The sequence below is a fragment of the Lycorma delicatula genome, chromosome 2 (genome assembly GCF_047948215.1).
Source record: "Lycorma delicatula isolate Av1 chromosome 2, ASM4794821v1, whole genome shotgun sequence".
NCBI lineage: Eukaryota > Metazoa > Arthropoda > Insecta > Hemiptera > Fulgoridae > Lycorma > Lycorma delicatula.
The window spans coordinates 3,910,001-3,932,080 of record NC_134456.1 but is presented as its reverse complement, the minus strand read 5'-3'; the positions used below and the strand labels follow the sequence as shown (position 1 = coordinate 3,932,080).

Here is a 22,080-nt window from a genome sequence, read left to right as displayed (position 1 = left end):
GTGCTTTTGTATACGTGCAATCATTATGTGTACGTGCGCGGTTGTAATTATATATAATAAATTGAATATTAGATAAAATTAAATAATTGAAAGCCTCATAATTACCCGTTTATGTACCGTTAGCTATGTTTTTTAGCTAACACATACAGGCGAATTTTAAAAGTCGTTTTCATTTATTATGTTGTACAATTTGTAAGTTATCACGGTGAAAAAAAAGTCAGAACAAAAATTTTGGCTAAATTTTGTCGAATAAAAAAATTAATAATAAATCTGACCGTCTAACGTAAAAACCGACCGTTTCGAACTGCAGAACACATCAATATAAATTTCAAGAAAAGTGTGAAAATATTTGTAAAGTATTTCACGATGACAATAAAAGGAAATTTACCTTCCTAAAATAGATAGCTAAATTATTAATCACCAAATGCAGACACAGGTAAAACGTAAATTTTTTAAAACAAAAACAGAACTTCAATAAAATATTGATATCCGAAATAATAAGTAGCAATTATTAGAGCACATTTAAATAAAAATAAATGAGCAACCCCTTTTCTAGTGTAACGGTACTTACTTGAAAGCAAATTATTTTATAAAGTAATCTACGTATATATATTTTATTTAATTTAAATTAAAATAACAAGAATAAAAATATATTTCGCTAAGCTAAAAATAATCATTTTTGCCAAACAAAATTTGCAAATGATGAAACGTTCATTAAATTCCCATAATTCCTGCTAATGAGTTAACCTTTTGTAATTAATCACATTATTTGTGTACTATTTTGCTTATTACATAATATTTTATTGAAAGAACTTACCTAATTTACATGTAGAATTCTTCTCTAAATGGTCGTTTAGATTCGTGTAAAACACTACTATATATACCGAAAACAAATAACGTATAAGTAAACAAAATTTGATACGGTTTTAAAAACACCATTAGATCGGAAAGAAATAAATATCATTTATTGTACATGACAACGTTAATCGTTCGTTAATACTACTTATATTAGATTAATAAGTTATCAGAAAGAAAATATTAGATAATATTACAATCTAAGTTTTCTTTATTTTTACTCCATCGCTGTATATAATGGAAGAAGCTAATAAATAATATAAACAAATATAATTTTTCATGAACGTAATAAATATTTTGACACACGCAGTTGTTTTGACTAATTGTAGCCGAACCAAGTTGAAGGACGAAATAGTCGGATACAGTCACAGCAATTACGCTTCCTGACCAATTCTATCTGTACACTCCCTTTTACTTACACCAACACGTACAAGTTACCGCAGTTAGTAAATTTTTTTCTCCGCTCTATCCGTAGTTCAGAACCCATCTTTTTATTTTATTCTGTTAGGTTTTTTTTACTATTATTTTCTTATTAATCTGCATAATTAATTTTAATTTTCTAATTAATGTTTTTATATTAAAATATTTTTAAACTTTTTTTAATATAATATATTTTAAAATGTATTTTTTAAATGTAATTAATAATTTTTTCACAAAAAAAACCAAAAGGATTGATTTCTAACAGACATTCGATTTGGTTTGCTTTAATTCTTATTTTCAATTAGAATCGCATTCTCTTAACTGAATTTCAATGGTTTTCTGAGAAAAAGAAATTTTGACTATAAAAAAGTAATCGGGTTTATTTAACTATGTTGCTTTCCAACCTGTTAACTGCCATCTGTGATCGGAATTAAGTAACGTTTAATGATTTTACAGTCTAGGAACTCTTTATAACCGAATTTAAAATTATATAAAGTTTCATATCATTAGTAAATATCCTCGATGAATCGGGAGCTAAATTAGACGGTTCTGAAACTTCTTCAAGGTTTGTTATTTCAAAAACAAAACGTTAAATTTTTCAACGAATAAAACCTATCTATATTTAATTTATTCTGTAGTAAAAAGATTACGTACATATGACAATCTGCCATCGTTTAAAACACACACATACACGCACACACACACAGACAAGAGTTTATTAACCTCCCCTTAGAGACTATTGAGTGCGATATTAAACTCGAAAATCTTCTTTTTCCTTTCCTTATTTATACAAAATAAACAAACTACGTATCATTGTATTTAATAAATCATTGTCTAAACAAATATTCAATTTTAACAAATACAATTGTTACATTTTAAAATGCGTACAATAAGATAGATTAATAAATAAATTACACTGTTGATTCTTGTATTAAAAAAACCGTTTGAAAATAAAGATATGTTGCAAAAGGTTCTGGTTTCGAATTCCTAATCTCAGACAGGCTCAATATTCTTACACCCTAAAAATTCATTTCATAATTAAAGAGAAAAAAATAACCGGATATTATTAATTTGTTGGCAGTTTAGATTAATAAATTGTTTAATATAAAATAGATTATGAATATTTGTTTTAATAATGCGTATTAAGATCACGACAAGTTCCTTCCCGCGCTGTCTGGCCAGCGCCCGTTGTTGAACACAGTTATGTAATATTACTCAATCCACTCGACAACAAAGGTTCAAGTTTAACAGTCTGACGCGCTTTAATAAAATCCCTTACGCGATAGAGCTGAACTGTAGGAAGAATAAATCGATTCCGTATCTAATATTTATATGAATATAAGCGAACTGAGACAGAAGCATTACGCAAGTAATTCTGTGCGGCAACTAACAATCAACTAGTGTCTTAACGTTATGAATAATTTTTTTTTTTTTTTTAATTATAAGCATATTACGCTGCTGCAAACCCTCTCCAAGCTGAGAAAAAACCTTAGATCTTCAGACTACGAGTAACGTTCTTTTAATTGGCAATACCCAGAGTCTTAAGTCCAAGCCAAGAATCGAACCCAAAACCCTCAGTATATCATTCGGTTGTTCTATTACGGAGGTGACAAAATAGATTACAAAAATCCGACATCCGACAAAATTTAATTCCATGTCACTCAAAGAAATTTCAATATAATTTTTGGATCAAACTGTTTCGTTCATTGAGAGCCAGGTATTAGTTAAAAACGACGAAATATATTTTAAAAGATCTAAATAAAATAAAATTAGGCTTTATACGTATAATAAAGTGAACTAATAAATAGATCTACGGGTGTATGTACGCTCTTACACACCCATTCGATTTGGATATTGTAGACAGGCCGAACCGTGAAATTTAGAGATAATACTAATCATTCATTACCCCCTTGCGTACTGTTCGTGGTTTCTATAATCTACATCGTAAAAGATGCGGTTCTGTTATTTTTCTTTTTGAGAAGATGACTGTTCGTCTTCTCAAAAAGAAGCAAATCTTTTGATCATCTTCTCAAAAAAAAACTGCAGTTCCAGATATCGATCGAATCTGGAACTTTTAGTCTAGCAGGTAGCTTGGCGCTACCTCTTCTCTAATAGCATGTAGATCATGTTACATCTAAAAAAGAAAAGATTAATAATACAATTTTTTTATTTCCTGATTGATATTTAAAAAAATATAATAACACTTAATAACAAAATTGTACGTGCGCGCGCGTGGGGGTCCGTATTTACATGTAGTATATATATATATATATATTTTTTTTTTTTTTTGAGGACGAAAAACGGTTGAACGTTGTCATCGCCCGGATGTACTATATATTGAGCTTGATTACGTATATAAATTGATTATACGTATTTAAATAATAAGTAAAAATCTCGTTATAACCCCTTTGTGTACGGTTGGCTGTTGTTGTAATATGTCCATTTATAGTTTTAAGCGAAAATTTATTCTCTTTAATATTTTATCTAATTATAAGTTGGTCAAGACCGATAGTCAATTTTAAAAACAATTTAATATTAGACGACATGTAATGGATGCTCTAATGTTGAAAAAAATTGATGGTGATGACAGTTTGCGAACCAAATTTTAGATATAATAATTTTGTTGTTAAACTAGCGAATGTCTTTCGATGACGTCGATTCCGTAGTGGGGGGAAGATGAGTCTAACTAAAGAAATTCACCGAGATGCTTTGTTTTGTGGTTAGTTATTGGCGGGAATTATCGGTAGATAGCCGACTGAATACGTAATGCTTCCAGTTAACATTGACGTCATCCAATTTACATCTTTTTACTGAGATATTTCTTATTACTGATTAAGGTGAGTTGTATTTATTTTTTTAATATTATTGGCCAATTATTATTGGCAGTTGTTTTATTCTGTGTATGTGTTACTCAAATTATTTATTAGATTAAAAATGTTAGAACCTAATTTACTCTCGTCTATTTTTACAAAATAAATTTAATAATAATAAATTTGTTTATTTATCTCTTAATAGCGGCTAAACAGTATCGAAAAAATAAACAAGTTATATGTTTGTAAGAGTATTTCGTGAGTAATATATTAGATGTATTTCGTGTTAAATATATTATGTTTTAAGTCGGGTAACGAGAATGAAGCTAAGAAAATAATTCGCATCTGTATCGTTATAAAGAATATACCGATTTACTAGAGTCCTGGGTTCGACACCTAAATAGCTTACCGTTTGTTCACCGATCTCAATTAATATCGTTAAATATTCAAATAAATGAATAATACTCGGGAATAACACAAAAATTTGAAGAAACTATTTTTTGATAGGAAAGAAAGTAACAAATAATCGTTTTAATAAATTTGTAAAAATATTTTTAGAAATTTATCGGCGTAGTTTTTATTTAACATATATATATTTAATAATATAAGTAAGAAAGGAAAAAAACATAGGTAGTGAGTTTGTAGAAGGCAACCAATATTTTATAATATGAGTTCGACACCCAGTAAGGACTCTGTATAATCTTAATAATTATGCATACATATTATTTAAAGCAGAAATTATTCGTAAACAGTACAACGAGATATATACAACAAATAGTTCATTACAGATTTTTATATTTAACATTTCCCGTGTTTACTTTATATTTTTTAAGCTAAATTAAAAAAAAATCACAACATTGTTGAAAATGTATAGTCGATCGTTCTTTTAGAGGAAAACTATTTTTAAGAAAGATATAACGACCCTCCTTAGATCGATCGGTTGATAAATTAAGCGACTGATATACCGATATTCCTAGGTTCGAATCTCGGCATCGTTTGGCATTCCTTATCGGTTACAGTTCATCTAATTCTTTACGTACAATTATAAACGACGCAAAATAAAGAAATGACAAAAAAACTATGTTTATTTGCTGATCAAAGGAGCACTGAAATTAAAAAAAAATTGAAGTAACATAATTTAACGATGTACTCGTATTTTCGAAATAAAATTCTATACGCGTAATTTTTTATTACTACAAACGACGTTGTAACTTTTCTTCTCGTCGGGAAAAATCTTTGGATCAGAGGTTAAATTTTACGTAAATTTTTCATTTACAGTTACCGTTTTTTTGTTATAATTCCGACGAGAAATTTTTTAAAGCTTTTTCACGAACGGAAAGGCATTAATAAATTTAAAAAGTGTCGAAAACCTTAACGGTCAATTTTTTTATTACAAAGTTTTTGTAAAAATGCACTTTGAGTGAGAAAATTGAAAAAATACAAACATGTTTAAGTAGCCCACCGCATACAGCGAGAGAGATTGACGGAGGGGGAGAGTGAGAGAGTGACTGGGAGAGAGAGGGGTCGAGTGAGAGACAGAGTGGGTAGTGTGAGAGAGCGAGGGTGATGGAGAGAAATTGAGAGAGGGTTTGGTAGGGGGATCAATGATGGAGAGGAAGCGAGACAGAGGGTCTCTCTCTCTCTTACTTCTCTTCTCTTCTAATACTATTCTTAATACGGAGTGGTATATAATCGCAGCTCTAACATTGTGACTACAACAGGTGCCATGTTGCCAATTAACCTAAGTTTTCCTTCCCCCCTCACCCTTTGGCAGCCAAGATCGGCATGAGGTAATTCACTGCGTTGCGTTTGAGTTATTCAACACTTTTACATAGAATAAATACATCATCCAAGCTAACCAGTAAGGAAGATGAATGAAAAAAATAATTTTTAATATTTTTGTAAAATTTTTATTATTTATTTTTATTTTTTAATTTAATAATTAATCATATTATTATTTTACTATTATTTATATCTATATATTAAAAAAAAAAATCGTGTTAAATTCTTTGTTTGACAATAAGGTCAATGAACTTTGATATTTATCGTTTATGTATTAGTGTTAAAAACTTAAAAATCATACTTGATAACTTTTTTGTTTATTTTTTTTATGTTGTTATAATACAATTAGTAAAATAATCACTGATTTTATACATCCGGCTCTCGTTTAACCGGACTTACATATTTTATTTATCCGTAAAATTTACATAAACTATTGCTTGTTTAAGTACTCGAATTATCAGAGATTTTCTTGTTACAAAATTGTGATTCAAATTAAATATAATCTGAGATTAATGTTTGTTAAAACGTCGATTATTCGGACCTCCATATCTCAAACATTTTTCGACTAATTGCGGGGCCTTTTATCCGGAGGTCCCGGGTTCGAATAAAAGGAAATAACTGAAAACCTTAACATTACAGTTTAACGTTGGTTACGTTCCTTTGTTAACTTTGTATACATAGGTTTAAGCGAAAATTTGGTTTCAGTTATTATTTTGTCAAATTAAAAGTTTTCAAATCTGTAAAACATTAATGCTATACTGTCGGTTGTTATTATGAGAGGAGAAACAGTACAGTGTAGGTAATACATTTTAGTTGGCGCGCCAATTTTCATAATTTATTTTGCAGATTTGTTCGGACGTTGTTTGAAGCGACAGAGAAATAACGTGCGTGGCAGAGAACGAAAGCTTATGGAATCTAGCGACATTACACATGGCGCTAGATATGCAGTTCAATTTGGATCCTCGTGTCTGCGGTCATTCTTGTTTAACTATTTCTTATACGTTGTTTATTTTGTTTTGGTGTTTAATGACCTTCATTATTAATCGAGGTAAGTTTCTTTATATTAATATTATTTTAATATAGCTTAAAATAAGTGTTATTATTTTTGTTTTCACGTACTGCATTTTCTATTTATAACACCGGCTACATAGTATCCCCCAAAAATAAACAAAAGTTACACGCTTGTTTATAAATTTTAGGTTAATCGGCCGATAAATAATTAACCAAATAAAATGCCAAATAACCAAATAAATAATTAACCAAATGCACAATCTAAACGTACCGTACTCGTGGGTTAAGCAAAGTACGGTTAATGTGTAAAAACGCGCGCACACGCACCCACAGAGAGAATGTTAGAGAATTTTCGCGCTGTCTGGGACAGAGTGAGGTTTAAGAGACGGGGTGATGATAGTGATTGTGATGTTTTATTACTTTCCAAGAGCGACTCTTATTTTGATAATCGTATTCTCTAAATAAGTATATAATTTCGTACCAAATTCTTACGGTATTTTGTATTTCACTTTTATTCGTTTCTGGAATATTAAATTTCGTATTTTAAAATGCTTGAAATTTATCGGTGATAAATTACAATTTTAAACTTGTATTTAAGAGAATAGAAAGTAAAAACAAAAATAATAGTAATGAAAACATTGGCAAAAGATACCAGAATTACAGGTAGACAGAAAGTTCTGTGTTCAAATTTCGGTCAGAATTGGCTTTTTTATACGCTTTATTAAAATTTGAAATAAAAGTAAGTGACGAACTGAATGTCGGTCTATTGCCCGTACAAATAAATAAATAGAAAAATGTATTAGGTATTAATACGTGTTAGGAATACCATTAATAAAGATAACTAGGTCGAATTGTAAATAAAACTGGAAAAATTTTATCTGTTATTATGTAATATTAGAATTTTTTTTTTTTGTAAATTACTTTACAAAACTGATAAATTTAATCGTAATATTTTTAAAAAAATTATTAAAATTAAGGGAGATAAATTATTATTTTAAATAAAATGTAATAATAGAGATATAAAATAATCGACAAATCTTGATTTAATTTAATTATATCGAACGTCTATATAAGAAATATAATAGGGATATTAACTTTGTTATTCGACAGAAATACACACACACGTACGCACATTTACGGTTGTATTTGAATTGTTGTACCATCGCGTGACCAGTACTGTCCGAGGGTAGCCAATCAGAGTGAAGTTAGCCACCTGCATTGTTTGACCACCCCTCTCCCCGCTCCTGTCTACGCATTAGTCAGACTGACAGTTGGTTTTACTTATGCGTCATCCCAAAAAAATTAAACAAAAAATAATTACCTCTCACAGCGTATGAACGATACAATTTTATTAAATTATTGTTTTATTTTTTATCATTGCCTATCGAAGTATTGTTTTTCTATTAAAGCATTTATTATTATAAAAAATTTACTTATTACATTTATTTTATTTATATTTAATTTTTTTTTAAACACTTCGCTTTTATTATAATCTGAATTTTTTTAAATCTAGCACAAATTATGTATTACAGTAAATAAATTTGTACCTTCAAAACTTGATTGTATGTTAGTTCAATCTAGTTTTGAAGGTACAAATTTATTTACAAGAGGTTGTTGATGAAGCTTTCTATTATTTAATAAAATTTAATGTTACAGCTTGATAAAACTATATGTGTATATGTCTTTATCAGTAATGCAAGAGTTCGCACGCACGCACACCCGCGCGCGCGAATGAAGAAATACGTTACTACATAATTACAATTTTTAATTTTTATTAAATATTAAATACGTTTACTTCTTAACAAATGTTACCGTTCGTAAATGTAGATGTGGGGATACATCAGAATTTTTAATTTACTAAATCACACGAATCATTTACCGGTACAAAACAAAAATTCACATATTGCTATATAAATTCATATTTTGATTTAAGCAAGTTTTTTAAAAAAAAGGCCTAAAGGATTAATATTTGAATAGATGTATAAATAAATATACACTTATACAGACTTTTGAGAAAAATACAAGGTCTTCTGAAGCAGCTTTTTCAATATTGTAATACCGGGCGAGCGACTTAAAATCAAACCTAATCAGCTCGAACTGCAGTTATTTTAGCGTCGCGTTTAATACTGCTATTACTAATAGTCTATTTTTGTCGGTTGTAAACTGTTCCAGCTACAGTGCGATATAGTTTCGTTCTTTACGATTATGTTTATTCTAAAATACAGTATTCCATCGAGGAAAGGGCTGCTATCGAGGAAGCTTTGGATCCTTTCAAGAGAAACGTAAAATATTTTCGCTAAGTTTTCGAACGTCAGTATCCCGATAAATAGTAGTAGTACACGATTCGGTTAAAAAACGGCGCACAACGGAGTCCGTTTCAAACTAAAAAACGAAATAGGCGACCTTTCGTCAGGACTCCGTAGGCCATAGCCCGTATTCAAAAAACAATATCTGCCGGTCCGAAAAAATCTATAGGGTAAATTATCGCACCAAGATCGTGTAAAGTACACATCTTGTAAGATTCTTCACGACTTAAATCTCGGAAACCTTATCGTGTAAAAACTAAGCAAAACAGATTAACCGAAACGTCTTAATTTTTAAGGGGGTCATAAAAGGAGTAAACTTGACGGGTTCTTATGATTTTCACCTGAAAACTCGAATAAAGCAGGTCCCAATATTGTATCTCCCATAGATTTTACGATAACCGCCGTAAAACAGAAAAATTCAGTGACGAAAAACACGTTTTTTTAGGTTTGAAGTACAATAATTTTGTTAAACGACTGAAAAATGCGTAAATTTTATTAAGAAAACATGTAGAGAACTTAATTTTGAGAAAATTGATGAAATGAAGTTACGAAAAACAAAAAAATATCAACTTTTATTATTAAAAACAAAACGGAACAAAATTTAACAGAAAACAGCGAATGAATTTATGAAAATTAAAAACAACTTTTTAGCGTAATAAATTTAGATCGCAAACAACAAATTTATTTGTAGAATTTAATAATCTTCGTGAGAATAGCACACTTCACAGCACTCGTGTTTCATTTGAACGCCAACCGGTACAGCCGATGAAAAGAAAAATTTCTTCAAGTAGTACAGTTTAGTTCCAAAACGATAACGCGAAGAATTTCTACGTTACTCGACATTCTACAAAGTACAGTACGGAGGACATTACACGCTCAAGGACTGAATCCTTGTCACGTCCAGAAAATAAAACACCTCAAGCTTGGTGATCGTGCCGGACGGGTTTTTTCAGCGGGTTAACATAATTACTTTTAAATCTCGTTCGTACTATTTTTGGACGAAGCTACTTGTACCCGTAACGGCGTAAACAACACGTGAAATTCACATAGGTGGTGTGAAGAAAACCACACGCTCCAGTCGGATCAAATTTCCAGCCGTAATTTTCGGTGAACGTTTGATGCGGCACGATCGGCAACAAATTAGGCCCTTTCTTACTAAAACGTGTCACGGGGAGAAATTTTTAAACGATGTATTTTTTTGCTTGAAAATTTGTCATCGTAGAAACAAATCGAAATGTATTATCGACTTGATGGAATACCGACACGTTTGCCGAATAAAGTAAGACGGTTTTTAGATGAAAAATGTACCGGTATTTACGTAAACTCTACGTCCAGCCCTCTACGACTGGACGTAGAGGGCTGGTAAATTGTCCGAGTAGATAGCTGAACCTTAAATCCCTTAGATTATTGTTTACGGGAACGGATGAAATGAGAGGTGTACAAGTAAAGAGTAGACGCACGTGACGAACTGATCGCTTGCATTCTCAGTGCTGTTGCCCCTCATCAAGGAACGCAAGGAAACGAGTTGAAAAGTGCATCGATGTTAACGGTGGAATTTTCCAACGTTTATTTTAAATTTAAAAAAATATAAACCACAGTGAGTATTTTTTTTAAAAAGTGAATTAAAATTATTTTAATTTTTCAAAGGTTAAACATATTTTACTAAATAAAAAAAAGAAAACGGTTGTTTTTACTTTTACAAATCCTTAAAGTTTTTTTCTCCATACAGTATATTACAACGATTTTCTCAGAATTAAACTCTCTACAAGTTTGTTTAACAAAGTTATTCTACTTCAAACCTAAAAAAACGTTTTTCGTTACTGAACTTTTCTGTTCTACGCTGGATATCGTGAAAATAAGGGATGATAGTTCTGGGTTTTATTATTCTATTTTTCGGGTCAAAAAAACATAAGAAACCATCAATTTTACCCCTTATATATATAACGCCTTAAAAATTTCAGTATGACTTATTTCACCGGGGAACTGAAATCCGAGCGACATCTATGCTAGTTAACGGTAACTGATAGTTACCGTTTATTTAATGTTCCATTTCTGACAAATCAGGTGACTTTATTATTAATATAAAAGTACACGTTAAAACAATCGCACGCGTGCGCATAGAAATTTCATATCAAATATCGCTAAGTATTTAAAATTAAATAAATAAAACGAATGAAGGTTGTAACAACGGAAAAAGAACTGCTCCCCCTGTTACACTAAAAGTCGTGGGTTGAATTGGCGCCTAGTTATGGTAAACGTATAACAAAACAATCAAAACGTAGTTAATAGCTGAACCGACTTAAAAGTGAAAAATAAAATTAATTACTCGATTTCCGTAGCCGAGCGGTAGCGTCTCGGCCGTTCATTCAGAGTACCGGGTTCTAATCTCGGCCAGACACGGTATTCTTCATACGCTAAAAATTCCATTTTCACGTTCTCGCTTTAGAAGTGTCTTTGTAAGCTTCTGCGGTGAATTAATTCATCGATCGAAAAAAATAAATAATAAATGAACGATAAACATCGTATAGATAGATGGTAACAGCGACCGATTCAGTCATCGTGGACGGCTATCAGGAAGTTGTTATTACGTCTAATGTTTGAGATAGCAGAACTGCGGTTCAAATTCAGTTTCTCTAGAGAGATATTCAACATTTATAGCGAATCGATATAGATGATGAGGATCATATGATAAAAAATGTCACACCCTTACCGTGAATCAAACCGACTATCGATAAAATAAAAGATACACACACCACCGCATTACACTATCTGATTGTTCTGTCGCCTAAAGTTATTCATCTACTTTCAATCGAGACGTGAAAGTAAAAGATACCTCTATAAATTTTTCTTTTGGGGTTTAATTAAGTTAATAAATAATTTTTTTTATTCCGATTAGTGTAGAATAATATATTATATAAGAGTATATAATACTCCGGAACGCGTAAATACGCTATTTCATTAATAAAAAAAAAGCAACTGTCCCGGCATTTGTGCGGATGGATCAAGGGAAACCGTGGTAAAAACTTAATCAGATCGGCATGAAAAATTTCACTATCGATTACAAAATAAAATTAGGTTCGATTAAAGTCCATAAATATAAAAACAGATGAAATAATATCGAGATAACTAAATTAAGCGACTAAATATATAATAATTCACAATTCAGAAGGCGTTAATGAAAATTATTTGTATTTGTTTACACGGTGAACAGGATACGGGAAATTGAGGTTTTTTTTTATAATTTAAAAATTATCGACACAGTAATATTGTTTATGTAGAATGAAATAATTTAATTGTTTTTTAAATAAACAACCGATGTTAAATTTTTTTTTGAAACGGTTCAGTAACGGAAGCATAATATAATGCGGGCGATTTACACATAGTTTGTCTTTTAACCAGTGATTTCTCAGAGACTACTAAAAATACAGTTCTCAAACCAATTTCTTTCGATTTTTCACTTCAGATTTCATAAAGAAAAGAAAACATAGCATTTACTCTTTTATTTAGATCTACAATCTGGCTTAATTTTACCAAACTGGCAAGAATTAAGGTAAAACTTTTATCAGACAAGAATCGCTAACCAAGAAAATGTAATTTTTAAAACTATTTGAATGTAAGCGTATGTAAATTTTTAATTGAAGAAACATATTTTCTTTTTGAGGGGTTCATGATTGCTTTTTTATCTTTTTTTATAATTTCAAGTAATCCTCATTACAGCTTTTTTGTAATAGATCTATATCTACACACACACATATGTATATATATATATAAATAATTTGATGAAGGGGAGAACGACTAGGAAACAAAATGTTTTACTAAGAAATTTGATTTTTTCCTCGATATAATTTCAATACTGCATAATTTTTATACTAAAAACGTCATTTGACAAAAGGGTTCAAATCTGACTCGAATTCTATTACTCGATATTTAAAAATATTTCGAGATTGTATTCTAAATATCAATGGCGTATTTGAAATAAAAATCAGTCAAGAGGAAATCTGGGGAAGTTATGCAACCGTGTACTAGTTTTGATTTTACTAAAAAAAAAAAATTACAAAAATATATAAATAAAATGTAATTTTTTATAGAAATAGAATAAAGTAAGTGGACTGTGAATTTTTTATTCTGTAGTCTTATTCAATTAGCCATTATTTCTAATTCTGATGCACGGCTTACACACACAACTTAATTTAAAATATTTATTATTTTATTTAAGTATATTTATTCGTTTACTTAATTCAATGATTCTAACTAAAGCGCGCGCGCATACCGTATTTAATTCGCATACCGTCATGTGTGACGGGACTAGCGACAACAGTCGGCATTAACTAATGTAATTTCACAAGTTGCACAGAACAAATTTCGCTTACACCGTCGGCAGATTGTTGCAGCTGTGAGGCTTACCGCACCGGCCAGTCCGAACTATTTTTTTACACTTTAAATATTATTAATTTATTTAATTTTACCGCTCACCTGTGACGTCACAATATACTCGTATAACAGTAGTTTACAGCATTTTTTGGGGTGGAGGTGCGATTTCGCAAATATTTTTATTTTTAAGAAAAATACGACTTTAATTAGGTGAAATCTCGAGATACCGAGGGTGCCCCATTGAGTTTTTAAGTTGAAAATTTAACGCATCAATGCCCCGTATATAGAAGTAATCTGACCGTGTTTGGTCAAAATCGGTCCGGTTGATCTGGTGATATAAGCCGATTTAGAGGCTCACACCGAACTCGCACACTTGTACATACGAACATTAACATTCGGAAAATTTCCATCCGGTTTTTTGGGTTCCGTAGAGGCGAAAACCGCGTATGCCCAAATTGGACAGATTACGGATACTTTTTCCTTCTAGAGCTACAGCTGTACTATAGCGTTATTTAGACGGGAAAATAAAAGAACCGCTCCACATTTTTCTGGATGGATCAAGGGAAATCATGATAAATACATAACCGTGATAAATTCATGACAATGAGTGTCACAAAATATTTAATTAAATGAAAAAAAAAATTAAAATCAGTTAAAAATTGTATTAATACTAAAAAAAACACAACCACAGGCGATAAAGTACAATTAACAACTCGGCATCGAATTGAATTTACTATACATAACCTATCGGAAAAATGTTCCGTTGAATCGCTTAAAACTTTACTTTAAATTTACTATAGAGATATCCTTCGTAAGTTAGATCCACGTGTGGATGTCTGTTGCGTATGGAAAAATTATGCAAACCATAGAAATATGATTTTACTCTCAAATAAATATACATACAGAGTTTTTATATAACAACTGTTTGATTTCAAGTACGATTTAAACGGCATTATATTTAAGGTAGTATAGCTTACTTACTGTACATTAGTGTCTATCCTTAACGGGTAGATTTTGAAGTTTTTCTTGGTGTACTTCGATATATGTACCGTTCGCTGCCCTGCAAATGTCCAGACGGTAATCCGGCTCTTCCCACGTACTCGTCAGGATGTCGAGTGTAATGTATGCTACCGTCGCACTGCAACAACCCTCTCCTGTAGATAGCTGATGTCGGGGATTTTCTCCGAATAATGATTTTTATATGCCTCCCAAAAAGAAATCTAATGGCGTTTAGGTTCCTTGGTGGCCTTGCGATCAGCCCTCCTCTTCCATTCCGCTTGTTTTGAAACCGATGTATAATGCAGCACGGACACGGTTGCTGTAACACGGCGAAGCGCCATCTAGCCGATAGAAAATTATGTATTTGAGCTAAATTTCAACTTTTAGTGGTTAATGGGGGTCACATTAATTCGGCATTAAGCAGGCGATGAAAAAAACTACAAAAAATAAAATTATAAATAAATATTTATTTTCATTATTTTAGGTAAGAATAAGGATATCAAAGATTAAATTCCACGGAAAACTAAACGAACTGTTCCGGCATTTGCCCTATTGTATCAAGAGAAACCGTGGCAAAACCTTGATAAGAACAGCCTAACAATATTTACGTCTACGATACATTTCACATTACAGGCTTATAACATAGTAAAAAAAAATTTATACATTACGATAATATTACAATTTTAATTATAATAAATCTTTATGATTTATAAATTTCTTCCACATCTGATGATATCCATCCTTTTTCCCTGCAAAAAGAAATAAAAATTATATAATAATAACAATCTACAATCTCTTATCAATAAAATGTATCGAAAGGTTTTCACCTGTTACACCAGTCTTCAGGAGAATATAGAAAAATTGAGTGAAAAAACACATTATATGTTACGGTTGTTCATTACAAGCACGAGTATATTCCTTCAATTCTAACGATCGATTATGAATACATTTTTGATAAAATATTAAAAAAGTCTTATATAATATAAGGAAAATTACAATGAATGTAATCGATATGTGGATTAACAGAATAAAAGTTCTTTGAACAATGAACTCAAACCTAGAAATTTACAATTATGTAATCTATTCTGATCGGTTCCAGATAAAAATCTAAACAGTATTTTGATCCTGTGTACTGATATTTGTCATATATATATGTATGTATTTCTGGGTTTTGCAACAAAAAAAAAAAAACACATCAGTTATTTTCCAGTTATAAATAAATCAAAAAATTATTGTGCTTTAATGAGCAAATATCGTTTACTATGCTTAATTTACAAAATGTATGAACAGAATATTGCCTTTCATACGAGTGACGTAAAGAAACAAATCGTTTTCAACTCTAGATGAGGGAGATTAAAATTTAATGAATCAATTTTTATTTTTTAACTAATTTTTCTTCTGCTACCTCTTTAGGCTACCTAATGATGGCATAGAGACCTGCAGTCTGGTCTTGGGAACTGTTGCTAATTGTAATCTTAGTTAGCAGTCAATTTACTGTTAAAGCTAAATATTTAAAACTTATATTTAGGTATAAAATAGATAATAGCGTAGATAGGGCTATTAGTCCCTTAGTAAAATGTACGTATACTACTCTCGCATCGATTTAAAATACCAAATTTGGCCTTATAATTGGAAAAATAAAATAAAGTTAAACGAAGTCAGGGACGGACTCCCCTTTTATGACTAGACTAATTTACTGTAACAACTCTTCTTTTAGCTGCGCGATTACAATTGCGGTCGATGTCTATACACAGTTATGGTCACAAGCAAGAATTTAGCCATCGAAAGTATCTACCTTCACAAAAAATAGACTTGTTGGCTGTAGTTGAATGAATTGACAGTTTCTTGTACATTCAATCCACCATTATGGCTTACACCATAATGGTTCACCGTTAATGACAGATCATTTTTCCTCTTGGCTTTGAAGTTTCAAGATGTTACTTTAGCATCCAAGAAAGTTTATTTAAATGAGTTAATTAAATCTTGTATTCTGATGAGTAAATAATAATAATATATTATATACTTTATATACATCGCATCTCTTTTCAGTTAGATTCCAAAATGTGTGTTATAGTTATGATACCGAAGAAAGCAGGAGCAGATAAACGTGAAGAATACAGTAAAATTAGCTTAACTAGTCATGCATCAAAAATCTTAACTAGAATTCTGTGCATAAGAATTGAAAGGAGAGTGGAAGCAGTGTTAGCAGAAAACCAGTTTGGTTTCAGGAAAAGTATAGGGACAAGGGAAGCAATTTTAGCATTCAGATTAACAGTAGAAGGAAGATTAAAGAAAAACAAACCTGCATACGTGGCATTTATAGACTTGGAAAACGCATTTGATAACGTAAACTGGAATAAAATGTTTGCATTTTAAAAAATTTAGGTTTCAATTACAGAGATAGAAGAAAAATTGCTAACATTTATAGGAACCAAACAACAACAGTAATAATTGAAGAACATAAGAAAGAAGCTGTAATAAAAAAGGGAGTTCGACAAGGATGTTCCCTATTCCTGTTACTTTTTAATCTTTACATACAACTAGCAGTAAATAATATTAAAGAACAATTTAGATCCGGAGTAACAGTACAAGGTGAAAACATAAAGATGCTACGATTTGTTGATGACATGGTAATTATGGCCGAGAGTAAAAAAGATTTAGAAGAAACAATGAACGATTTGGAAGAAGTTTTACACATGAACATAACAAGAGCAAAACAAAAGTAATGAAATGTAGTAGAAATATTGTAGACGGACCACTGAATATGGAAGAGAAAAGATTATGGACGTAGAAGAATTTTGTTATCTGGGAAGTAGAATTACTAAAGATGGGCAAAGCAGGAGCGATATAAAATGCCGAATAGCACAGATTTCGAATCCCCGTCAGCCATGGGATTTTTCACACATGCTGCAAAGCATTCATCTCATCCCCTGCGGATAAAAATTGCTTAACTGCGGACCCGGAGGGTAAAAAAAAAAAAAAAAATCTGTCTACCTAGATTTAGTATAATGTTATCTCTTCAACATTTTAAAGGAAACTAAAGATTCATACATTAATAATTTTAACAATAATTAAGATCAGATGGTTCATTAACAATTAAAAAGAAAATGAGATGTTTACATTTAAGCGAGAAGACAAAGAAAACAATTGAATCTGAACATACTGCTCGTCAAAAAAGAAGTTCTTTTTTCTTGTAATATCATATCAAATCAATATAAGGTAGATAAATGTTATATTAATATAATTCAGTGATACAAGATAAACCAGGTATATTTATTTTACATTTTTTTATCAATATAATGTATAATAGTGATCACAAATCAATGATAATGTATACAAATAATAGTAATAAGAATAATCAATAATGCTCATAATATTAATAATAAATGTAAATATATATTCTTGGAAAATTGTACCTGTAATCGTATAGAGAGTAAGATTTCTATAAATATGTTATTCATGACACAAGAGATGTATCCAATGGTCTGAATAACCATGTGCCATTAGAAAGTGTAAATAATGAAGACATTGCACATTTAGTGACTTATCACATCTAACATATAATATCTATGTGTGTGTGTACTTATGTTGTATGTGTTGTCTGTGTATGTGCATGGGTGTAGTATATATGAACATGCAAATATAGTATAATAGTCCGTACAGTAGAGAGTTAGAAGAGCATATCAGTATGATATAATTATACAGAATATTACATTATATATCAATATATAACATTTATGATCGTAATATAAATCGCATTAATAAGTTACAATAATAAAGTATAATATCAATCAAAATTATTATTTTAACAATATTCTCAATTAGTAACATGTGAAGTATTTTTTTTAAATAAATAATTTTAAATTATCAGACACTGGCAGCAAACACAACTTATGCACAGGTCTTTGAAGCTGACCATTCGTAGTCTTTAAATCAACGACTCTAACTAATTGGTCAGGACCTCTTCTTTTTCCTGTTTAGCCTCCGGTAACTACCGTTTAGATAATACTTCAGAGGATGAAATGTAATGAGTGTAGTCTTGTAAATTCAGTACAAAAAGGATTGAATGTTTGATTTTAAATTTTCCGAATTTAAATAAGTCATACAAAATATTCTTGGCAGAACGGAAGTTGGAACAATTATCTGAAAATATTTAGGTAGGACTACCTCTTTGTGAAATAAATCTTTTGAGCGTTGCTATGAATGACTGTGTAGTCAGAGAATTGACGAGAAGGTACTACTATGAAAGAGAGTAACTGACCTAGTTGTTGCATTTGAGTTTTCATGTGAAAGCAAGAACAATTCAAACATTTATTAATGACTGATGCGTCGATTACTAGAATGTAAAAGATGTAAATGCTCAGCAGTAAATAAATAATTTAATTATATTTGCCTTTGAGTGTACAATAATAGGATGTTTAGTTTGATAATAAAATAAAGAGTGTTGTAATCTACCTCCCACTTGTAATAATCCTAAATCATCCAGAAACAGGTCAAGCGAAATGATTTTATTTTGGTTAGAAATAATTTGATGGTTCTTAAGTTTATTTAATTCATTACTTTTTTTTTTCCTGTTCAGCCTCTGGTAACTACAGTTTAGATAATTCTTCAGAGGATGAATGAGGATGATATGTATGAGTGTAAATGAAGTGTAGTCTTGTACATTCTCAGTTCGACCATTCCTGAGATGTGTGGTTAATTGAAACCCGACCACCAAAGAACACCGGTATCCACGATCTAGTATTCAAATCCGTGTAAAAATAACTGGCTTTACTAAGACTTGAACGCTGTAACTCTCGACTTTCCAAATCAGCTGATTTGGGAAGACACGTTAACCACTAGACCAACCCGATGGGTAGATATAAGAACCTATTTTAGTGTTAATGAAAGAGTCACCTAACAGGAGTTTATCGGATTTACATGGTAATTAAACGATAAATCTACCTTGATTGTTTCTAGTGGTATTAAGTTTGAAGTGTGTTTCACATGTAAGAAGATTCATTAACTGAAACATCAGAATCAGCTTCATAAATTTTCCAAACGTTTTCAAGTATAGTTCAATGATCTAAGGTATTATTGCTTGTAAAAAGGAATGTAACAGTATTCTTATGTTTAAAGTTAGATCTAGAATAGTAACTAACATTATATAGTTTATAAATCTTGCTAACCTTGGAAGTAGGATGTTTGCGATAAGATTTAAATGCATTGTTGTACTTAACATTTGCATTTCCAATACTGAATTCCATAATTTGGCAGTATTATAATCTAGCTTTGTTGTTAGAAATTGAATTACAATAAATTCAAATATGTTAACTGGAAGTTGTATTCCTTCAAGCGAGTTGACAAATGAAGAAATGTCATTAATGAATTTAGATAGAAGATCTAACGATTCTCTTTTCACAGAAATTAATTTTAAAATGCAATCTACATTAAAATATTCAATCATAAATTTATTATCAAGTTGTATTATCAATAAATCTAATGCGATTTTATAATTTTCATCAATTATTGGAAGATTTTTAATAATGGCTAAGGCTTCATCTCTAATTGTTGAATGTCAATAATGTAATTTTTGAATATTTGTTAAATCTTGTGGATTAAATCATTAAATATATTAAAAAAGTGAGACCATTCAAGAATTTCACCTTTGAACGATGGTAAATTATGGTAAGTTGCAATTGTAATTGTTTAATAGTTGTGCCTACAGAATGTTTTTGATTATTTACTCTATGCTGACTATTTATCTGCGAATAATCCAATTCTTGTAATACAGTCCTTAATTGATTTTCTTTAACATAATTTTGTTCTTTATCCATAATGATTACAATAACGAATATGGCCAAAAAACAAAGTAAAACTAAATTACACAAATATTATATAGATATTAATGTAAATTACGAATCCAGTTTCAATATAGTGAAGAAAGCACCAAAATAATATTTTTGTTCATTCATAATTTAATTATTATTGAAGATCGGCAATGGAAATTGAATTTTCCAAGCTGCAATTTATTTATATATATATATATATATATATATATATATATATATATATATATATATATATGTATATAAAACAATATTAGAACTTCACATATAGCAGATATTTCACATAATTATTTAATTATCTGGTCTTATCCATTTTTTTGGTCTGTCAGGCTGGATCATTTAATCGGAGCCCAATTTTATTTAGATCTTATTTTATCTTGTTAATTTATTCAAGATACAAGATATCCTATTATTCATGAGACTAAGCTAGAATATACTCTCACCGGTTATCTTCCTATTATTTAAACATAAAAATACTGTTCCGTCCCCTTTTACAAGCAACAATAACTTAGATCATTGAACTATATTTGAAAATTTTTGGAAACTTCATGCAACTGATTCTGATGTTTCAGTTAATGAAAGTTCTACATGTGAAACACACTTCTAATTTCATACCACTAGGAACAATCAAGGCAGATTTATTGTTTCACTACCACGTAAATCTGATAAAATCCAGCCCGGAGGACGAAAAATAATGTACAACAATTCCAGCCATGGAGTAATTTGTTGGTTGTGTAAACTGTATATATTAAGTAATTGGTTATCTGACAATTACTTTATTTCAATTACAGTTAAGCACTTCCTTTATTTATTTTAAACTTACATTGAATTAATCATTACACTGTGTTTCAATAGTTTCATGCTTTTAATTAAGTTCACATTTTTAAATATATATTAAATATGCTGTCTAACTAGAACAGATATAGAATTTAGTAATGTTATCTGTTCAACATTTTAAAGGAAAGGTGAAAATTCAGACATTAATAGTTCTGAGCTGGTTCATTAACAAATAAGAAGAGAAGAAAATGACAGATGTTTACATTCAGCAAAATGGCAAAGAAAACAGATGAATCTGAACAATACTGAGCATTATTACCATCAAAGAAAGTAATTCTTATTAGTACTACCTACACTGCAGATGGTTTACAATTATCACAATCATAAGAAAGAATGCAACAAATTAATGAGCTTTTTCATTCAGGAAACTATGTATTACACACAGTTTCCAGTCTGTGTGGAATGTACAGTAATTAAGACTATACCAGACTCTTAACAGTTTTACCACTTTTAACATTTAACCTAAAATTTACAACCATGCATGTAACTTGTTTCATATCTATTTGTATATGTTTGGGATACCATTTCGCCCGGTATTATAAATAGAAAACAATGTTAGAAATGTTTGGATATGATATTAAGAAATAGTTATGTATTTTGTAAAAATAGGACAGTGCACATTGTATTCTAAAATGCATTACGTAAGTATGGATACACCAGGAAAAGCAATAATTTTAAATTCTATTAAAATAATAATATAAAAAAACTTACCTCAATCAATGAGGGTCGTTATATAAAATGAACAATGCATAAGAAATAGTAATAGTTAATAATATATCAAGTGTGATCACAGACGCAAAGATCCAAATTGAACAGCGTATCGCAGGCCATCAATAGCCATTTTACAATCAACCCGAGTCT

General features: G+C 30.3%; 1 protein-coding gene across 6 annotated transcripts in view; it reads right to left on the bottom strand.

Annotated features, from left to right (window-relative positions):
- The window catches only part of LOC142320435 (alpha-1,3-mannosyl-glycoprotein 4-beta-N-acetylglucosaminyltransferase B-like), a 60,145-nt gene that overhangs the window by 37,922 nt on the left and 143 nt on the right, over positions 1-22,080 (bottom strand). For 2 of the 6 annotated variants that reach the window (XM_075358193.1, XM_075358196.1), the window contains exons 1-2: positions 21,931-22,080; positions 14,537-15,303 (exon numbers count right to left, since the gene is read on the bottom strand). The exon at positions 21,931-22,080 is cut by the window's right edge. Coding sequence is in view for 1 of the 6 variants with exons in the window: in XM_075358196.1 (XP_075214311.1) it covers positions 14,537-14,543 (7 nt within the window). In the remaining 5 variants the exon portion in view is untranslated. Of the gene's footprint in view, positions 1-817; positions 1,459-14,536; positions 15,304-21,930 lie in introns of those variants that run through there. The other 4 variants (XR_012755388.1, XM_075358197.1, XR_012755389.1 and 1 more) reach the window with 3 other exon arrangements.